At 44.1% G+C, this 22,328-nt stretch overlaps 1 protein-coding gene across 25 annotated transcripts in view; it reads right to left on the reverse strand.

Moving 5' to 3' along the window:
• MAGI1 (membrane associated guanylate kinase, WW and PDZ domain containing 1) overlaps positions 1-22,328 on the reverse strand; it is a 337,188-nt gene that overhangs the window by 70,312 nt on the left and 244,548 nt on the right. For 23 of the 25 annotated variants that reach the window (XM_059856759.1, XM_059856758.1, XM_059856750.1 and 20 more), the window contains exons 3-5: positions 17,267-17,386; positions 5,526-5,732; positions 2,448-2,658 (exon numbers count right to left, since the gene is read on the reverse strand). In XM_059856759.1, the coding sequence (XP_059712742.1) occupies positions 2,448-2,658; positions 5,526-5,732; positions 17,267-17,386 (538 nt within the window). The remainder of the gene's footprint in view (positions 1-2,447; positions 2,659-5,525; positions 5,733-17,266; positions 17,387-22,328) is intronic. The other 2 variants (XM_059856737.1, XM_059856753.1) reach the window with 1 other exon arrangement.

Raw genomic sequence — 22,328 nt, forward strand, 5'->3', positions numbered from 1 at the left:
CCAGAAAACTTGTATTGTACTGGAAGAAAAGGGGCCAGCCCTGCTCCCAGGATCTGAGTGAGTAAATAAAAGGTCCTTGTTTTACACATCCTAGTAACCAGCCCTCCCAAGGCAGGATGAGCAAATGTATTTAATCCTTATGTGTGCCTCAGAGCAATTGATCAGCACCTAGAAAACTGAATGGCAGAAATTCAGCAAGTCAGGAAAATTAACAAAAATGAAGCAGAGGGGCTCTGCTCTTGCTTATTTGTAAGCAAGTCTGAAATCTAGCTGAGAAGGAGGGTGGTGGGAGGAGAGCAATAGAATATTTGCATATTTCTTGCAATTTTGTACTTGCTAAGCAAAGGCTCACAACAGTGTAGTTTGCTGAGGCACAGAAAATTTAGCTAAACACCTTTCAGATCACACTCTCAGGAGGAAAGGATTGTGTTAGACCTGTAACATGCACAGAAAACAGGGGACTGGGACAATGAAAATCTCATTAAAGCACCAGAGAAACATATCTCAAGAACCAAATTGCTCCAGCTAGATCAGGACTGGTTATCTGACACACAGCCCTGGCCCCACTGGACCTGCACTGGTTCTGTGCAAGAAGCTCATGCTGCTCCATTCAGCACCCTGACTTAATACCCAAAGCACCACAGATGCTGGAACAGATATCTGAGCCAGCTTGGGTCCACACTGCTCATTAGTTCACCTTCTTAATCAGATACAAATCAAACTAAATGGTTTCTAGGCTCAGGGTGTCCTTAGAATTGATAGAACTGCAGTCATTCAGTGCTGCATCCACAGCACCAGGTTCATGCACAAAATCAGCCCCATGGGAGCATCTCCTCAAACCGCACTGCAGGGAGGGAGTGGGGGCTGCTGCATCACACAGAGCTTCACATCACACAGACCTGTGTTAGAGGCTGTTTTCCCAACACACACATGAGTCTCCTGACAAATTATTTAGAGGTGCTGCAGTCCTGCATTGTTCAGAGACCACAGACACAGCAGCCACGGGGGTGGGTTTGGGGAAATTGGTGGCAGCAGGAGAACCCCCGACGGAAGCACCTGTAAGGAAGGACAGCAGGGGCCCCTGTGGGGTCAAAAAGGGGAGCAACTGACTGCTTGGACAGCATTTACTGCTCATCATCTGTCCTCCTCCAAGGAGGAAAATGGCAGGCTGAACGGGCTATGAGGCTGTTCTCTATATAAAGGGCAGAGAGTACATCAAATAACGAGGCACCCTGAGGACACAGTGAGGGGAGAAAGCTGTGCTCAGGGTAATGCACTCATCCTGGTTTCATCTGATGAGAATTTGCATTCTGCCTCCTTCTGACCTCCAATACTCAGTTGGAGCCTCTTCAGGTAATTGAGAGTGCCCTGGAAAATGGCCTTTTTCAGAGCAGCCCTCTCCCAGCTGAAGAAGGGCTGCTGTGGTGCCCTCAGTCACCCAGGTCCTCAGATCTGGCAATCTTCTCTCATGTGCTCCCTTGCCACTGCAGCCAAGGGAAAACCTGCTCTTGAACCTTCCCCTGGCCCTGTCCAAAAGTCTCCTCTCCTGACGCTGAGGAAGGACTGCTGCCCTCACAGCCCTGCTCCAGTGTAACTCTCCACAGTAGACAGGGCTAATTAACAGAGGAAGTTCTTCTGCAGTAACTGGGCATTGGCTTCTGGTGGGGTTTCCACAACTGCATTAAACAGACCATCAAATCCAAAATCAATTCCTCAACCCCTCTTCTACTTGGCAGCTAAGGGTTTGAGTTTCAAAGGCTAATTGACTGTTAATGTCTAGCTAAACTCTGTGCAAGACATCTCTTACACTAACAGCTCCTATTTTATAAGTTACTACTACCTCAATAAATTTAGACAAGTATAATTTGAGACTATTATTTATGGCATGAAAAAAATCAATATCATCATAAAACTGCTGACAGCAATCAGCTCTTAGGCAAAGACTGCAGAGCTTGAGGTGTTCCAAACTTGCTGTGCCTACCCTGCACTGAACTGTACCTTTTGCAAGCCACTGGAGAACATTAACACATTTGGCCCCTTTGCTGTGACGAGGGGACAACACACAAAGTCCATGCCTGTCTCTGCTGCACAGGACTGGAGGAATCCCCTCAGCTGCTTCATGCACAGAATGAAGTCTCAGCCCTTCCAGTTAGCTTTCATCCCACCCGTGAAAACAACCGGCCTGTATTTTATAAGTGTCTGTTGCTTTTGTAACTACCCTCATAAAACAAGCAATTCCCTCTGCCTTGGAACTCAGGAGTAATTTGGATGTTAATCCAATCAGGAAATGCAAACCCCCCTTCAGAAGCAGTAAAGAATTAACAGCTCTGCAACCTAACTGTACACACTAAATATTTAATGCACACACAAAACGCATCCATGGAGGTTCACTTTGTGCCCAAAGAGAGGCAGAGAGACGGAATCAGAACAACAAAAATGTGCTTTACTCTATAAAATAGACTTCTCCGTTCTCCGTGTAGGCCATCTCCCAGTTTTCTGGCAGAGGACCTAGGTTATCCTCGGCAGCAGGAGGTAGGTACTGGGGGAGGCTCTGAGATGGGTCCGTGGTGGGGACGTGGGTGTGCCTCTCAACGGCGGACGCTGGCGCTGCCTCTCTCCCGGTGCGCGCGCTGTGCTCGTCCTGGTCACCAGACTCTGCTGCGAGCAAACACACACAGGTACGAGTGACAATCACACAGGTACGAGTGACAATCAGTCCTTCCCTTCCCCAGTTTGCTCCTCCAGCTTTATCCTGCCAGTTTTCCTCTCCTTGCCTCTTAACTCACGAGGCACGGCAGCAGATGGAGCGAGGGCAGAGCCCCAGCAGCCTCTGAGGCAGCAGGGGCGAGCTCTCCTTGCCCACACACCCTCTGCCAGCCAAACCAACCAGGAGCTGTGATCAGCTCCAGCAGGCCCTGCTGAGGTACCAAATTCCTCCAAGCTGTCTGAGGCCAGGGCTCGCCAGTGTAGAGGAGTTCAGTGTGCTTTCAAGCAGGCTTACAGGTTCACTCCTGCAGCGCCAACTGTGGGACAGGATTAGGAGGATAAAATTTCTTGTTTGAAGAATGATCAAAAGAGATTTTACAAGTGCAAAATGTTGCCAGAAGCTCAAAGTCAACAAGCTAATGGTGAGTGTCTTCAGTGCAGTGTGTTATTTTAAATTAAAAATTAAAATGGACGTCAGCACTGTACCATGTGTCCACATGCTGCTGCTCACTAGTGCCCGTTCTTGCTCTCTGAGGAGGTTTATTCCAAGGCTCATCACAGTACCCTTCCAGTCAGAGTCAGTCAGGAGTATTTTATGCTGTATCTGGCCCTTCTCCCTCTAAGGAAATATTTCTGATGCTTGTATTCATGCAGTTTTGAGCTGTATCCATGAAACAATGCTGCTCATCCCCTCCCATCACTAATGACACTAAATGCTCCCCAATAAACAGGTCTGTGCCCTCACTCCTTCACAGAGAGGTTTTGGCAACAGCAGACAAATTCTAAAATGAACCCTTTGTCTACCAAAGGGACTTTCTCTGGCTCTTGAAGGTGTTGAAAATTTATGGCAGTACTTCCACATCCCCTGAGAACATCAGTACAAGCACAGCTTGACAATGCACGGAGCAAAAAACAGAGATCAGAGTCATCCTCTGCCAAGTCCCCAAGGAGTGAGGCTGAAAGAGCTTCCAGACAGGACCTTCCCTGCTCTCCACACCAGAGACCATGGACATCCTCAGTTCACAGCCCACAGCCCTGGAAACAGCTCCTTCATTATTCTAGTCTGTGTGCTGCCATTACCAAAAGAGAAGAGCACTGGGAGGAACAGGAAGAAAAACATCTAGACTATACCAGTACCCTCAGTGCTTGCTTTTCAGCCCTCCTGGAGTTTGATATTTTTAGGTAGAAGATGACAACATAAAGAAGCGTGAAAGAATCATCGCCAGCTAAAAACTGAGAGTACAAACATGCCAAAATCTGGAAAACACAAGTTACCCAGAGGTCTCCCTAGGGAAGCAGGAGCATTTTAATATGGCTAGCACACTTTCATGTGAAATAAGCATAAGGAATCACTTTGGTATATGAGAAATAACTCTCTTCCTGATTCTGTGCTCATTTAATGAAGGCAAGGGGCCAGGGTGTGATAACATTGTGACAAATGAGCTGCATCTTCCAGTATTTCATCTTGCAAAGGAAAACAAGGAAGAGAAATGATGCTCAAGCTACTTCAGGGACACTAAACTGAGATGGGCAGAAAGGAAATTAAATAACACATCTCCCACCAGCTTCCTCCCAAAATCAGATCTTGTGACAAAGGCTGAGGCTGCTGTCATGTCACAACATGTGAGAAACCACCCTTGGTTTGTCAACGAGCTGGTAAGCAGAGACAGAAATTCCAACCTGGGAGAAATTAGGCCGGATAGAAGCAATTTGAGCTGGAAATGTAGCAGGTAGCAGCCAAAGAGACTACAACCCTCAAAAGCCATTTGACAGTTTGGCCGGCAGAGAACCAAAACTAAATCTCAGCCTAAATCCTTTTAAAGCTCTAAAGAGATGTTAGGGCCAGAACATTGGCAGGTAGAACTGGCAGGACAGATCTTCTGACTCATCAGGGGCTGGGAAGGGAAATTTTCATAGTGATAGAAAGTGGTCAGAGGACAAAGGACTGGGTACCACTTATGGTGAGCTCCCAAGGCAAGCAGCTGGGAAAGGCTTGAAGGTGTGGATAATCCTGGCTCAGTACCTGCCTCAAAAGAAGCCCTGGAGATGAATTCAGTGCTTGAAGCTGAGCTGAGGTAAGCTCTAACACTAACAAATACTCTAAGCACTAACAAATACTAGGCCAGGGGACATGGGGAAGAGCTCTTGCCCCTCAGAGCTTCACAAACTTCCAGCTGATTTCTGTGGAAACTCAATGGATCTCCAAATGTGTTTTACTCTGAATTTGCCTTGAGATTGCAAAGGTTTCCAGTGATCTTTCAGCCAAGGCCATGGTGGGAACAAGATCTGTGCTCAGCAGTACACAAGACCTTCATGAAATACAGAACTTGCACCCATGCTCCAGATCTCATTCCTGCAGCAAGCAGCTCTCCATGTGCTGGGAGGTACCTGGAGAAGAGGACCTGGAACAGTAACTGTATGTGATGGGCAGCTCTAGAGGGAAGGAAGGATAAAGGACAGCAACATATTTAGGAAGGAGCAATAATTAATTTCAAATGTAAACCTGGTTGAGTCATTTCATACTGTTTGTAACTGTCAACCACAGCTCCACTGTTCCCTGACCTTTCTGCAATTAATGGATTTGAACTTTACCATATTTTTGTCTCAACCAGTTCAATCCCACAAGGCCTTTTTGGAAAGACCCAGCTGTGCATGTGGTTGATCACACCTGGGTATCTGCCACTCAGGTGTCAGCCAGTTCTGTTTGACACTGACAGCTCTGCAGAAAACACATTAAAAACAACACTCCCTCTTCAAAATCCCCTCCAGAAGCCTTCCCCAGGTATTCTAACTGAAGGACAGCAGTATTTTTGCTTTACCTGTGAAGCTACTGCTCATTTCAGGTACATCATCCTCTTCCTCATTCTCTGTGTGCACTATGCCAGCATTTTGCATATCATTGTAAGACTTGGTTCGCTTTGGAGTCGACTGCTTGGAGCCAGACTGCAGGTTTTGCAAAGCATTGGTGGAAGTCACTTTCCCACTGAGGGGCTGGCTTGGAGGCTTCGGCGTTCCATAATAGTTACCTAGGCAATAGAGACACATTTGCATCTTCAAAAGAGAACAGTTCATAGCAGTAAGTTTTCTATTTCATTTTCTTTACAGTTCCATTAAATTTCAGTCCCTCCCCACAGATAAGTATATAAAGAAGCTAACACGTGCCATTCCCATTTTTGGGGGTGCATACTTCATCTCTACAGCAGACACAGAAATATTTCTTGCCTTTTTAGTTATTCTTGTCGAATCTAAAAGGAGAAGCAATGGTTGCATTGTTTAGGTGCACTGAGCGTACATGGGCTAAAACAAAAGGCAGTCATGGTGAATAGCAAAACTTCATCTCGTTACATCTGAATTTCAATTAGTAGCCTTTTTGCATGTGTGCACCCACACAATGCTGTGGCAGATCTGGAGTGAGCCCTGCAGAAAATAAAAAATTCATGACTGCTATCACCAAGAGAAGTGATGAAAGGCTCCATGGCCTGCTTTAGTACACAGGTTCTTTTAGGGGGGATGTTGCATTTGGAAAGCAAACACTATTTTCTCTCTAAAAGAAAACTTAGTCAAAGGAGAGAAAAGGAAAGACACCACATGGCACTGCTTTGTTCAAAGAGGAAATTCAGCAGTTGGGTCAACTTGGGTAGAAGTGAAGACCCAGACCTTAAAGCTAAGCTTGAAGGGACACAGATGCACCCTGGGTTATGCCAACACATCCATCACCAGTTGTGATGGAAACAGTGCAGAGTGCTTGGGCTGCCTCCCTGCCATTTTAAGTGACCATGGAAGAGACACAGAATAAGTGCACGCTCATTCATGCCCACACAGCACAGAGGTATTTCACTGGCCCTGTTTCACATATAGTTCAATTGTGGCAACAGTGCAAAATTCTTCTCTAAAACATACATTTATTTACATTCTTCATTGATCTCCACATGCTATATACAACCTGAAAGCATTATTTTTCAGTTTTTCAGCCCATATTTTCTCAGTCACTGTAAGAGAAGATCAGGTTTGAGATCATCTAAGGAACCTGAAGGAGCACAGGCCCATGGAATGTGATGTGGTGCATCTGCACGGAACCTGGATGGAGTTGCTACATCACTTTCCACCATATTTGAGGAGTTGTGGCAGCCTGGTGAAATTCCCACTGACTGTAAAAGTAAAAACAAAATCCCTTTCTTAACAATGGAAGACCTAGGAAGAGGTCCTGAGCCTGGCAGGATCCTGGAGCAGCTCCTCCTGGAAAGAGGATCACCAGGATCCATCAGGAGCTGGAATCACCCTGACATGCACTGGCAGAGTCCATCTGGGAAAAGGAAACACTAGCAATCATTCCCCTGTGAGGTAAAAAGTGCAATTCTGGGCCCTCAGTTTGGGAAAGATGTTGAGATGCTTGAGTGCATCCAGAGGAGGGCAACAAGGCTGGTGAGGGGCTGGGAACACAAACCCTGTGAGGAACATTTGAAGGAGATGGGGTTTAGCCTGGAGAAGAGGAGGCTCAGAGGTGACCTTATTTCTCTCCACACCTTCCTGAAGGGAGGCTGCAGACAGGTGGGGTTGGTCTCTCCCACCAGGCAGCACTGACAGAACCAGAGGACACAGTCTCCAGCTATGGCAGGGAAGGTACACGTTGGATATTAGGAGAAAATTTTTTGCCAAAAGAATAACAAAGTACTGGAACGCTCTTCCCAGGGAGGTGGTAGAATCACCATCTCTGGATGTGTTTAAAAAAAGACTGGCCATGGCACTTGGTGCTGGTGTCTAGTTGAGGTGCTAGGGCACAGGCTGGATTCAATGATCTTAGAGGTCTCTTCCAACCTCATTATTCTGTGATTCTGTGGAGGTATTTTTCACAGAGCAGAGGCCCAAGCAGCCAGAGCAGCTCCCAGCTCCGTGCTGCTCCAGCTGGAGTAGCAGGACAGCAACATGTGCAGGTTTGTCTGAACAAGGTGTGCTCCAGCCTGTACACAAGGACCTGGATCCGGCTCCGCGGGAGCAGCAGCGCTTTCATCTTCTGTTCATCAGCTCAGAATCCTAAATGTACAGTGATGCATAATTTATGGGGAGAAGGAAATTACTGCTTCTGGAAAGAGCCTCTAATGGGTACGGAGGCTCTGCAAGCAGGTTGCAGTTTCTGCTAGAGAAATGATTCTCATGCTCCACATACTGCAGAACTGTTTTATACAAAAAGAGGCGGAATGGGGGAGAGGGAGTGCAAAGGGAAAATACAAACGTAGGTGGGCAAAAAAAAAAAAAAAAAAAAGAAAGGATAATCAACCTTGCTCCCATTTATCCTCTTTCTCATGAAGAACAACACTGCTCTGGGATTTTGTGGTTTTTGGGGGTTTTTAGGTTGTTGCTTTGTTTGGTTTTCCAGAGGAAAATAAAAGTTTTCTAAGGATATTAACTGCTAAGCAGAGAGAGCCATGTGTGTGCCATACACATGAAATTGACTTTTATTTATAGCACTGCACATCACTATTTTATGCAAAAGTTATTTTGGGTCTGTTTTAACTGGTTAAATTCTTTGGGATGGATGCAACAAGGAGGATATATGGATGTTGATAGTGTGGGTTTTATTTCCCCTGGACAAGAGCAAAGCACAGATGGCACCATCCCTCCTCCAACTACAGAGAAATGTATGCTTATATCTTTGAATTTTGTTCCTCTTCAGTTCCTCTAGCAACAGGAAAGCTGGAGTTCCTACCAGTCCACAGAGAGCTGTTCCTCAACAGGAAAACAGGCTTCTCTGAAGCATTTCAGGTTTTCTTACACCAAAACCATGAGTCATTTTTCAAACCAGCCATGGCTGCTGGTACTAACATGAGTGAATAATTACTCTCTACCAAGTCAGCGTGCTTAGAGGATCCCTGTGAATATAAATGAGCATATAAAAAGAGCAAATACAAATCTGAAACTGAGCGAGGCTCTCCATGTGTGGGGTTTTTGGGAAATGTAGCCACTGGGGCTGAACTTTTCTTTTTTCACCACAGGAGGCAGATTAAGCCTGAGTCAATATTAGAAAAAAATCAGAGCTCTTCCTTCAGATTCCCACAAGGACAAATGGGTTGGGTAAATAACCCAGCTCATGATGGAAATCTTTAAAAGAATGCTCCCACCCAGCTTCCAGGTGAAATGGAAAATGAGAGAAAATGGAAATGCTATCTTTCCCTCATGTTTGCTGGATGCAGTCAGCCCTATTTCTCTTCTCTAAGCAGTTATTTTTGAAGACATGGCATGTGGGCCTGGGCGTGGGAGCAGACACACTATTAGGGGGGACTGGTAAAAATAATCATCAAACCTCATGTTTCATCCTCAACGTTGGAAATAGAAAATATTTACACTGTGACTCAGAAATCCAAACATGCTCCATTAACAACTGACAGTGAACAGCCCAGCAAGAGTTTTACAACACTCAGACTTGATATTATTCGTTCAAATTAAATCTACCAATGTTTATGAAGAAACATACATTTAAAAATAGGCTTTAACAGTGTTTTGTGAGCCACTTGTAAGCCCAAAGAAGGGGCTAACTTCATAGCCAGTGTAATTTGCACTGAATATCCAATCAGCTCTAATTATTAACAGCATGTTACATGTGCATACACAAGCATCTGTCATCCCAGAGGATCCCAAAACGTTTTCTGAAGTCAGCACAGCAGTGAGGGCAGGACTCCCCGGGGTGCTGAGCTCAGGTGAGGCTCTGCAAAACTTCTGAGGATTCTGACCCCAACAAGATGTCTCTGTCCCCCAGACAATGGAGCTTCCCATGACAAGACTGCAGGAAATTCTACTTTTCTGAGGAAATGCCAGTTCTGAAGCAGCCAGGGTGGCAGTAATGTCACATTCCCATGTCCAATTCCGATGGGAACTGGGCCTTTGCTCCTTACCCTCCTCTTAATCACACTTGGATCCTGCCTCCAGCACCTGAATTAATAGCTAATAACAACCCACTCACTGCACAGATGCACACACCATTAACTGAATCCCTCGTCAGCACTTTTCACTAATCATTATTTTATTCAGTCCCTTGGTGCTTCAAACTTAACCACAGCTGAAGTTTGATGGCAGCATCTGCAGCCAAATCCATGACTCAATCCATGCACTCTGAAGCACCACTCAGGAGAGGGCACAAAAACAACAATAATAGTGAAGAAACCCAAACAGAAGAGCTATTTGGGATGAGTTAGCTTCTTTTCATCTCCTTATCTTTAAGTGTCGGCAGCTTACACATTTTGGCATCACACACCGTAATTAGACTTTGGTATCAGCTCATCACAACAATGAGACAAGTTCTCATCATCACAACGCTTCTTGCTCTGCCAATTCAAGCAGTGATCACAATCAATGAAAGCAATCTACAGCAGCTTCCACCCTGTCTTGAATTAAAGCAAATTTTCTAAAACTTAAAAAGAAAGTTCTCTTGCCTGACAATATTGCTTTTGGAGAATTTGTCTTATATTTCAAATATCAAAGCATTCATATTAAGTATTCCCCTGATGGGCAGTAAGTTCACCTTGTTTGTGTGACCTGGAATTTAAAATAGAATTCACAAAAATACACCAACTAATTAAGTAAAATATCTATGAATCTATTCCATAAAACCCTTGAATTTCCACCACTGAATTAGATTCCATTTGGAAGGACTCCATCCAGCCAAGATGCTGTTCCTGGAATGGGCTGAATGTACAAGAAATGGTTGAAATGCAGAAGAAGAGAGGCAAAATCAATCAGGTTCAAAAGTGGAATGGACACTAAAGCAGAGAGGAAGAGAAGACCATGGAGGCTGCTGGGGTGGGGACAGGGAGCTGACATGGAGAGGTGAAGAAGGCAGAGCAGCTAACTGCAAGGTCAAACATGAGTTTGAGCATTAATTCTAATGGTGCAATTACAGCAACTGAACAATGTGCTCCCAAACCACATATGTGGGTTACTTTAAGCTGTAGGTGTTTGCTCTGCAGCAGCTCTTCTCCTTTCTGGTGGAAAGATGTCTGTGCCTGGGACTGGGAGTGCATTTGTGTCTCAGCAAAGGGCCAAGAAGAATTTACTGATTTTTTCTGAATTTCCTGATGCCTACATGTGAAGTCTAATTTTGCAGTTATAAAAATCCCAAGGAACTCAAAAGCCTCAGTGCAGCACAGAGGGCCCTGTGTCCATGAGAAGTGCATCTCATCTTCAAAGCCACCACTCTGTGCTAACAAGGACTCCATTAATAGCTCATGTTTCGAAAAGCACTTCATAGCTTTCTGTCTTGGTGAAAATGGGTATTTTGGGAAAGACACTTGGAGATAAGCAGCAAAATTAAGCAAGGTCTTGACACAAAGACTTGAAATGCAATTATTAATATAATTGTTTTATTTTCTGAGACTCAGCTCCTCTTCTCTGAGCTGTACAAGAACCAAAACAATTGACCCTTAATTTTAGCAGAAGAGCTTCTGCTCATGTAATCCAGCAGGAGTGCTTGTGTCTGATTAGCACAGGATGAATTGGTTCCTGGGAGCAGAGCTCCTGCCATGGTGTTTTGTCTGTTCTCCTCCCAGATCACATTCTGCTACAGATTTCCACATCTAGATGACAGATCTGGCTGCTGTCTGCAGGATTCACCTAGCTGCAACTGCACATTGATTAGCAATTGCCTTGAGGAAATTCAGAGTATCCAGGCAACCAGGAGGAGGCTGCAGATGCAGCAGCTGGATCGGAAGGAAAACAGGCAACGAAGGAGAGCTCAGAGAAATTAACCCACAATATTTACATTTGCCTGAAATAGGAGATTCTCTGTCAATTTTTGTAGTTAATAATGACGAGGTTAAGTGAAAGATCAGTTTGGGTTTCTTAGTAAAGAAGTCAAACTGTTACAAACCACATTTCAAACAGGTCTGAAATTTAACATATACTCCAATTAGTGTCCTAAAGGCAGGGGCAGCACACGAGAAAGTCACCCACAGAACAAATCACTCCTACTTATTCTGATTTTTGCTGTGTTATCACTAGGTGTTGCCACTTGCTATTGTTAGCACTCATGTACAAGTGTATCCAAGCACATTGAAGGCATGGAAAAATCCTAAACCAAAGCAATGATACTAAAAGTAATAAACAAACATGTTAGCACGGGCCAGGAGGGGGCTGGGGAGGCTCAGGGTGTTCCATGAGACCAGCTGTGCTATAGCAGCTGCTATATCCACATTCAAATAGATTTTAAAAAATCATAGGGAACATAAATAAACATGTACTTGTGTATGGTGTATGCAGAAAGCAGGAGAAGCAGCTGGAAACACCCTACCTAGCACAGGGCTGGAGGAATAAAGAAAACACCTTGTCAAGCCATTGCAATATGAAACTCTTCTTGCAAATAGTTAAATATTTATATGTCTAGTCCCACCATGAGGATGTGTCCCATTAGCACCTCCCCTCCCTGGAAGGCAGTGGCAGGGAGCTCTGCAGGCAGGGAAATGCTGCAGTCTGGGGAGGCCAGGCTGCCTCTTCAACAAGCAGCCACTGCTGGAGAGCCCCAGGAACATCCTGTACCAAAAAAACAATGCCAAAATGTGCCTGGCCTGCTAGGAACAGCCTTCAGCACATCAAACTATGGTTACACAGTAAATGATGCCTAAAATAACCTGAACTCTAACTTAAGAAGAAAGCAACTACTTCACCATATCTCTTTTTTTGCCAGAGGTTTTTGGGAACCTTTTCCCTGAGGTTTGTGTTTTAAAACACATGACTGGTAATGAACTATTTCTGACAGGGCTCACATTGAGAAACTTGTTATTGAAAGTGCAGAGAGAGAGAACAGCCAGTCAGGAATGCTGCAGGAAATTCAAAGCCACTCTAAACCCCTATCAGATGTTAGAATATTTGCTTTTAGAGAACAAGAGTTACTCAGGTACCACTTCAGCTGTTTGCAGAATGAAGCACTGTTATCAGATGACACTTCAGTACAGCAGCACTCATGCTTAGTTAGCACTGATAATTGTGCATATATACAACAAGGTGTTGCCTTTTTCTCTCTATTAGTGGTTTAAAAAATAACAAGACAAAAAGCAAGCAAAGTATTAAGAGCCAAAACCAGAAGAGGAATCATTCTGCAGGGCACAGATATTAGTATGTGGATATTCAGTGTGACACATTATAAGGGTGCTAAAGAAGCCATTATGATTGATTGAGTCAATCTCTAGTCTGGAGACAAAAGTCAGTGGGTCTGATTAAACAGAACGTGTTGTTCACCTGCACAGGCATCCCCAGCATGTGCCACCCTTCCTCTCCCACCTTCCCCTCACATTCTGCCTGCCACAGGCTCAGCTCTCATCTCCAGGTGGGACTGAGCTGGTGACACACACAGGCTGCAAAGGCACCAGCAAAAAAAATCCACCCATTTTGCTGAAGCAGCTGGGGTGGAGTGGCTGCTGCAGAGAAGCCCAAGGAGAGCCAGCACATCAGATAAATTAGGCTAAGGCATCTTGATTTGAAGCATGTTGCTGAATACACCTCTCTACTTGGGCTGAAATTCAAACTGCACTATTAATGTAATTTATTACAATCATTAAGTACCACAATCGGAGACCCTGTCTGCAGGAGATAGTTTTATACACTTTGAAAGTGTTAGCAAGTCACCCCATTACATCTCAGTCATGAGACTAATGCAGATTACTTATTACTTCTCTTGGCAATCACATAACACTTGTCCTGAGAATGAAAGATGATGCCTTGACAATAATACTCTATAATGTAATAACCCTTCACATGTTATAAAGTGCAGCACTTTTTCTTTTGAGGATCACTACGTGCTGGGCAGGCATTCATTCACAGAGCCTCACCAAACCCTGGTGACACAGCCATCCCCACCCAAAAAGCAGCCAGCCTGCCCATGTCCCTGTGTGCCTCTGCACAGCTCCCATCTGCAGGGCTGAAAGCCTGAATGCAGCACAGCCCTCCAGAACACCGTGGCTGCCCCTCTCCCCCTCCTATTTCAAACAGCAGATAGCTGCAGGCACAGGGGATCTGCTGAAATATTAATGAGGAGAGAAATAAGTGTTGTTTTAATATTCTTCAGGCCAGTAACCTGAAGTATAGAGCAGATACCTGATCTGCCCAGGACCGCTCAGCAGCTGGGGAAAAAAATGGGAATAAAATCTGGAAGCGGTGGCTATGCTCAAAACAGCCCTCCCTTGGGGTGCCTGTGAGAGCCTGCAATTCAAATGCAGAAGTAATTGCTAAATAATTAGTAACCTACACAATTACTTCCATGCATCCATCAGTATTTTCTGCCCTGAAGGAGCAGTCAATAAATGCCTGAGACTACAATTACAGTGATTTCCTATCCACCAGAAGGCCTAGATGATGTGCAGCCTAAAAAGAATTTTCCTCCCTAATGAGTATTGTCAATGGGAATTTCTAAGTGGCTTGGAAGGGGTGTGTACAGCACACACGTGGGGCAAAATCACCAATACTGGGGCAGCACCACAGCTCTGGGCAGGTCTTCCAGCTCCAGCTGCTGGATTCATGGGATCAACATGTAGCTTTCACCAGGGGAGGAAAGATAACATTTCTGGGCTTTATGGTTAAAAATCAGGATGATAAAACCCAAACTGAAAACCCCAGGAATTAAGGCTTTCAATGCCCCCTCCCACCTGATTACATTTTTTGAAGCCTTTTGGGTGCAGAACACACCAGGGAGATGAGAGGTGACCAGAACAGCAGCTGCCATGCCTGCCCTGCCTTCACTGGGATGTGAATCAAAAGCTGCCCAGAGGAACCTATTTGGAGTGCACCAGAAGAAATAGTAATGGCATTTCAAAGCCCTGCAGGGCAGCAACACCTCTTTTCTCCTGTTCAGCTTGCACTTTTTCTTTTTGCAATTAGAGCACTTTCAAAACCCAAGCTGTTCTTTGAAAACCTGATACACTCTCCTACTTTTTTATGGTTTCCAACTGTTCTCTTCTGCTTGTTCTTTATTCTTTCCAAATCAATACTATCTGTATCAGCACCAAAGTCCTGTGTGTTACCCCTCTTCTGATGCCTCCCTGTTTTCTAATCTTTCTCCCCAAAATTCTCTTCAGTAACTGTTATTAAATGTTTCTGTTACCTCCTCTTCTGTAAGATTTTTCTCAGGGACAGTATCCAGCTGACTTTATGTCCATCTTCTCCACCACCACGTGCTTACAAGGCCAGAAGGGTCCTTGGGACCACAGTGACCCCAAACCACCAGCCTGCTTGAGCCACATGAGCTTGTGGCTGGCACACAAAAACTTCCCCATTGCTCATCCCTACTGTCCATTTCACAGCATTCCTCTTCCTTCATCTCTAAATCACTTGAGAGCATTCAATCACAAGCAATCCCATCTCTTCAATTGTTCTGATTTCTACTCAGCACAGCAGGTGAGTAGATTATTTCCTTGCGTTGGGTTTTATTTCTCTTGTTTAAAATAAACCACCACTGATCAAAAATAACAGTCAAATTTATCATGGTGGAACACTTATTAAAAAATTATGGCAGGAAAATGCAGAAAAAACAAGTGATAATTAAAATATCTAAGACTGTAAAGCTGGACAATAACAGAGATTTGGCCATTAAAAGTCTAACTTGCTTTGTGGTTTGGGTTTTTGGCTGGTTTTTTTTAATAGACAAAATTGCTTGTGATTGCAGCATCAAGTCTGAATCATCCCATCTTCCAAGATCTAATCAAGATCAACACTGTCTTGATCGATACAGCTGTAAAATAAGATTTCCCAAAAAAAGTACAACAAAGCCATTAAAGAAATCTCAGAAGGCAGCAAAATAATTTCTTTAAGCCATAAGTGAAAAATGAACTCTATTTATTTCACATTACAATCAAATAGTAATGTGTCTTGATGCATATGTGCACACATGCATCATCATTATTTGCTTTATTCTTATTGATTTTTCCTTCCATGGGCCAGCACTCCAGAACCACAATGCACCAGCATCACTGATGTCAATGGGGAAAGAAGCTTCTCAGCACTTCTGACAAATTATTCCTTTAAAGTTCAGGCACTTCTATCACCCACAGAAATGAAATACACATTAGACTTATGAGAAATCAACCTCATCTCCAGCAACTGAACAGAGCAAGCCCTGAAACCTAAACAGTTTAGCTGCTGCTGCATATAATCACATAAGCAGTGAAATGACTGTTCCAACTGTCCCAGGTGCATTCAGCATTTCCTGAGAACTAATTCCCAGCATGTCCCAGGAGCCAGCTTACAGACACTTACCCATTTTGTCTTTCCAAGTGGAAAGGTCACTAGAACAAACAGATCAGGAAGCAATGGCGAGGCCTTCCAGCTGATCTATTTCAAGCACCACGACAAAGAAAACTAATTTGGTGTTATAATTAGAAACACAGAGAGGAAAAAGCTCATTTTGGAGAAGAGCTGCTGCTGGAACGTTAGCATTGGTGCTGATGGAGCTAATCAGCTCAGAGAAGTGGAAGAGTGAAACCAAATTATACATTTAGCATCTTCATGCAAACCAGGTCTGCAGCTGGAGTGAGCATAAGGTTTAAAGGTGCCCTTAAAAAGGAGTTTTTAAAGAAGTAGACAAACAGTATTTCAGGACTCTTTCTTCAGACCCTGAACACCAAAACCACATGTGACAATTTCTTCTGCTCATGTTTGATGACTACTTTTCAAAAATTTTTGGCTAGTTGTGTGCAGTTTGTATTTTTAAACGTATTCCAAATTTCTTATTATAAAGAAGAATTAGAATAAGGCTGCAAGGATAGGGCTTTTTCAATCTCTCAGATTTACAGAAAGAACCATTACACTTCTTTCAAATGGAAATATGAAATGACTGAGCTGAAGTACACTGGAAGGACTTTCAAACCTGTAAAGTATTTCTTTTCATTGTCTTGTCAAGAGGTACATTTGAATGTTCTCCTGAGGAAAAAAACCCCAACCCACTCCAAAAGGAGTTTTCAATTTAAAGGAGCTACAGACTGCAGATTTAGTTACACAAATCCTATTGTGCACCTAAAAATGGCCAATTTGCTTTGCATTTCTCTGGAGCTTTTTTTGCTCTCACCCTGGTGACATTTCAGTGCCCCTTGGCTGTTGTACTGTTGTTTGCAAAGTTGGGCTGTAAGAAGGATCAACACAATGACCCAAGTCAGAAGCAATTATCCAAGAATAAGGAAAAAAAGCCCCCAAAAACATTGCATCATGTGGCTGCATAGTGACACACAACTGGGTGATGAAGGAAGTGTATTTAGGGAAGATGGAGGGAAAGAAAAAGATCAGGAGGAAAGAAAAACTGAACAAAGAGATGAGCCCTAGTGGGCACAAAGGATAAATGCATACTGCCCCAGTATTCTGTTACAGGACTATATATTGGGTTTTCCTGGCCTACTGTTGATCTTTTCAGGCAGTTAACTTGAAGGCAGAAGATAAAAGCACAGCAAAACTGGAATTCCTTCTCTCAGGTTCCAGAGAAAAGGGAAGCAGAGCACTGGGATGGAAACAAGGTCCTAACTTGAGTGAGGGTGATACAAAAGTGGTGTCCACCACAGGTATTTGAAGTGCTTTCTTACTGCCCCTTGCTCCATACCTTCATAAGTTCCAACTTCCAGAAGGGTCCCACTTCTCTCCAACTCCAGGAATTCCTCCACAGTCAGAAAGTTATAGTCCACACCAGGCACTTCTCCTTCTCTTGGAGGGCGGGTTGTGCCTGAAAGGAAAATTAGAAATTCTCAGAGTTGTTTTCTTATCAAGAGTTAAAAGGGACAGTAACAAATTTTCACAAAGACACCAGAGTATCTGTAAAACACAGTTCTGTGAGCTACAAGGGCCACAAGAAGTTTGAAGTTAGGAGCCCATGTGAAAACAAGACGTAGATTTCAGGTTGAACCAGTGGCACCAATTAGAACAAAACAACTGAGGGATGTTTCTCGTCTTCTCAGAAAGACTCTGGCAAAGAAATCTCTCATCTCTGTGCCCAGAAACACAGCTGGAAAAGTTTGGCACTGGGAATATGCCAGCAATTACTTTCCTGCTGTTAGCATTGTCTCTCACACTTCACTAAAACTGCAATCTGTATTACCAGATAAGGCAAGTATTTTCCAGGTTCCATTACTGCTGTATCACTAGCTCATCAAATGTTCTCTCACATCATAAACATAATTTCTCCCTTGTTTCTTCTTACTGTTTTATCTCTATTCATGCTATTATTTTTTATTCAGCATTAAAAAGTAGCATGAGATGCACCATCCACACATGCTCACTGAAGAGACCACCTGACAACTCTTCCCACAGAAGTTCACCTACAAGCTGGCTCCAGTTCAGGAATACTTTTGAGCAATAAGTCACACTCAATCTCCCTCTCCAGCACTCAACAATTTCTGTAGTGCCCATGGAGAACTGGCTCTGATCACTGCCACTCTGCCATCTCTGAAACTCTTGTCCCTTCTGGCCAATTTACAGCACTCTGAAGCACAGTGTAAGATGAGTAATTTCATTACTTTTTCCCTCAGATGACTTGGGATGCTGCATTTTAGGTCACTGAGCACAGTTTCATTGATAAGGATGCACTGCTGTTCAACAGCCTTTATTTTCCATGATTCCAGAGGCTGGGAGGTGACTGGATTCTGTACATCTGAGATGAAATATAAATGACAGATTTACAGATGGTACAGAAAACTGAATTTTGGAAGAAAGACCAGAGGTACAGAGTTGGAGGTGTCTGAATGCTGTGGCTGAAACTAGTCTGCTGGCTTGGGAATAACTTCAGAGATGTGGAAGCCATACCTAACATTTAACAAAGCATAATTTCTCACTTCTGAGGGACTCTTCTGGCCCCTGGGCAGTGTCTTCTCAGTGCATACAATTTCTTAAACCCTTTATAAAAGGACAGAAGAAAGAATAAAGAAGCTGAACTTCTGAAAACTAACTGGGAAGATTCCAGTTCTCAGAAGTTGAAAGAGCATAAATTTACCATGCCTGCATCTGGCAAATGTTTTCCTCAAGTACCAGGAAAGCGGAAAGTCTGCTTATCTCCTATTCATCTGAGAGACTGCTCAAGAGGTCAGTCCTGACAGAGTGACACCCTTGAAAGACTATCACTAGATTAATTTCCTTGATTGACATCCACTTTCTCTAACATCCTCCATTTCTCGTTTCAAAATAGAAACTCTCTTTTTTATTATTTACCATCAGCCTTCAGAGTCTATAAATTCCTGTGCTTTTTTCCATCATTCCTCCTCTTGGAGCTGTATGAATGGGTGAAGGAAGGAGAAAAAGTAAGGAAGGGGATGGAAATAGTGATGGGTACCTGTACCCTGCTAGCAGAATTACTCTTTCCTATTTGAAAAGGACCCAATCATGTATTTTTTTGTATTTCTGAATCCTTATAGGAAGGCTACAATAGTTTTTCCTGGGTGGATTGTAACAGAAGGCAATTTTCTTTCACAGATCTAGTCCAGAGGAATGCTGGAGCCCCTCTCTGCCCTATGCTGGTGCTTCCATCCCAAGGCAGGCAGAGAGGCTCACTCAGGTCCCTCCCTGGCACACCAGGAGCAGGGAGCACACACCCAGCAGCCAGGATGATCACAGCCCAGATGCCACACGTCCTCCCTGAGCACTGAATTGTCACTGAGGCTGTGAGGACCCTCCCCAGGGCATCGTGTCTGGTGGCCCCTGCCACATTCCCCTAAACCTGGCTGTGAGTGGGAAGCAAGAAGGATGAAAAGCCACACCAATAACTCTGACCAGTGGTATGCTGTAGCTGTCCCATGCCCAGAGCACAATGGAAGTGAGAATTAAACACTCTAGCACTGCTCATCAATCAGTGAAACGTCACCCCCAGCCATGTGAGCCCAATGACAAAGATCAGGACTCTGTTTTCCCAATAACTACTAACACATTGATGAGACACAAAGATCAGGGAACTTAGGATTGCTTTCACCTTATCTTTTAAAGCCTCTTCTTCTCTTTATCTCTATCTTCCCACAGAGCATATTTATTAATCATTTTTTCCTTCCTTCTGAATTTTTATAGCGGCGAAATTGCAGTCAGCAGTTTACTAGTGCTGGCTGCCTATTTGACATGACAATTATATCCCTGCCATAATTCCTCTGAGCCATTTTAATGGATCTATTTGTTTCATCTCAGTGTTCTTAATTTCCTGAATATGTTCAAGTCAAAAAAACGCAGCTGTGCCTGCTATCAGCGCCACTGCCTGCAACACGCGCAGAAAGCATTAGGAAAGTCACCGCAGAAAAGGAAAACATTGCATCACAGAGATAACATTTGTCACCTCAGCTGGTCCTCAGCAGCAAACCCAGGGAAAATAAAAACTGCACTGGCTGGGATATCTTATCTGGGCGAAGGCAAAAAACCCAGCAAGTTTCCATGTTGCTGTCTGGAGCAGAGATTGCTTGCAGATGCTCCGGCTGTTATCCTGCTCCACATCTGAGCAAGTGTTACCGACTGCAATTCAGCGAGGCAGGGGGAAGGGAAAACCCGCCTCCGTTCTTCTTGCAGCAGAATGACAGGCTGCCGGCTGGACACACGCCTGGCAGATGGCATTTCAAAGAGTTTTCATGAACCATCTGGGATGTGTACAATGATTACAAACCACACTTACAACAAAGCCAGAAGGGCTGCTTCGCAAGGAGGGTGGGGGAGAGGGCGGGCTGCAAGGAAGGGGGGAAGAGAAGAAAGCCAAGAGGCACAAACTCCATGACTTTTCCCAGGCACAGGACACTGGGAATAATCAGCACCTTCCAGCCAGATCCCTTTCACAGCCTGGAACAACTGCTCCAAGGCTGGGCAGCTTGTGTGTGCACAGGCCAGCAGCATCACAGCCTGCTAGCCACCACTGGAGCTCTCTGCTGATAAACTCCCATTGTAATTGTCTCCCATCACTAGCATGGCTTAATTATGTACAAAAGCAAAGTCTGTCTACCCTCCTTCCCCCTTTAAATTGCATTTCAACATCCTTACCACAGGATGGTCTTCAGTGAAGGGGATGACTACTTTTTATCAGAGCTAATAGCAGGTCAGACCACTGCTAATGGCAGAATAAATTGAGCACAATGAGAGCTGTATTTAGCCCAAACAAAAGATAAGATACTCCACTCCAGAAGATGAGCCAATCATATTTAAATATGTTTAGTTGCCTGTCTTGTTTGCAATGAAATATTAAGTGGCATGAAATCTTATTGCCTTTAGGTACCAATTTAGCTAATTAATTTGAGCTATGTCCATTGTGTTACTACCTCAGAATTGCTAATGCTGCAACAAGAAGGAACTGGAGGGGAAACTGAGTGGCTACCAACTCCTTCTGCACATTTAATGGTTCATAAGCTTTCAGTCTGATTTGGCTAGCATATCCCACAGCATACACAACTAGTTAGATGCATTACATTCACAGGGCAATTCCTCAAATTTCCTGTAACCACAGAAAACTTAAGACAACAAAATATAAGGCTACTGGTTAGCACTGCAGTTTTTACTTTCTCTTGTGGGCTGGGGAAGTAAAACTACATCTAACATGAGGGGCTCAGATGAAATGTTTGGTTTGGTTAACACTCCCAAGCTATCTGCATCCCAGTTTATTCATGCATCCCTAATCCTTGGGCCACAGGAGAGGGAGCTCATCATGGGCTGGAGACCCCACCTGAGAAACTGCTTCTAGACACAGGTGAGTTTGCCCACGGAGAGCTCCGTGCTGTACCTGAACTAATTAGAGCTTGTGCACACAGGCCTAGAATAACTGGGCTGTGGCTCAGATGTACTGATGACTATCAGCTACTCTGCTGAATAATTTAAGTGCCCATTTTAAAGACAAATAGCTTCTGCTGTTGTGCTGCCTATCAACCATGCTGACACTCACCCAACGTGAGCCTCAATTATACCATGGCCAGACTGTTAATATACAACTCAGGGGCTATTTAGTTCTTTATCAATCTACCAGGCCTTCAAGTTAAGCTGTTAATATTCACTGATGCCCTGCTGCTAAATTAATCAGAGCCTTGCTTATTGTAATCTAAAAATAAGGCTTAATGGGGCTGCAGTCACTTCAATTGCTTCCATGTAAAAAGAAAAAATGTTCTTGGGCAGTAATACTGTTACTGTGCAACAAAAACAGCCCCTAGCAAGTCATTTGGAAATCACCATTCCAAGTTCAGAACACCTACAACTCCCATTTGCAAAGCAGTAATTTCTGCAAACTCCCTCTCCAGTTCCACTGGCTGGCAGTGACAATCTGGTGAGCCACCAGAATACATCTCATCAAACCACAAACCATTTGCTCCTCATCTCCACTGACCAGCTTCTCTTAAAATGACAGATAATGTGGAAGCTGTACACTCAAGGCAATGGTAACAGTTGCTACAACCATATTTTATACAGGCTCAAGCCACTGGTGGTCAGCAGCAGTGGGGGGAACTGCAGTAAATAAGCTTTTAATGTGAAGTGTGCAGGGATGCTCCTGGCTCAGGAGGCTGCAAGGCCAAGTGCTGCTGTGGGAGGTTTGGGGAGGCTGGGGTGGGAGGAAGGCAGGGTGCTGCTCTTCCCATTGTTCTAAAAAACTGGTATTTTGGTTCATTCAGCAAGAAGAGACTGCTCTCATCACCTACACAGAAAAAGCCTTCAGCTGCCAAAGAAGAAGC

This window comes from Haemorhous mexicanus, chromosome 11 (assembly GCF_027477595.1).
Source record: "Haemorhous mexicanus isolate bHaeMex1 chromosome 11, bHaeMex1.pri, whole genome shotgun sequence".
Taxonomy (NCBI): domain Eukaryota; kingdom Metazoa; phylum Chordata; class Aves; order Passeriformes; family Fringillidae; genus Haemorhous; species Haemorhous mexicanus.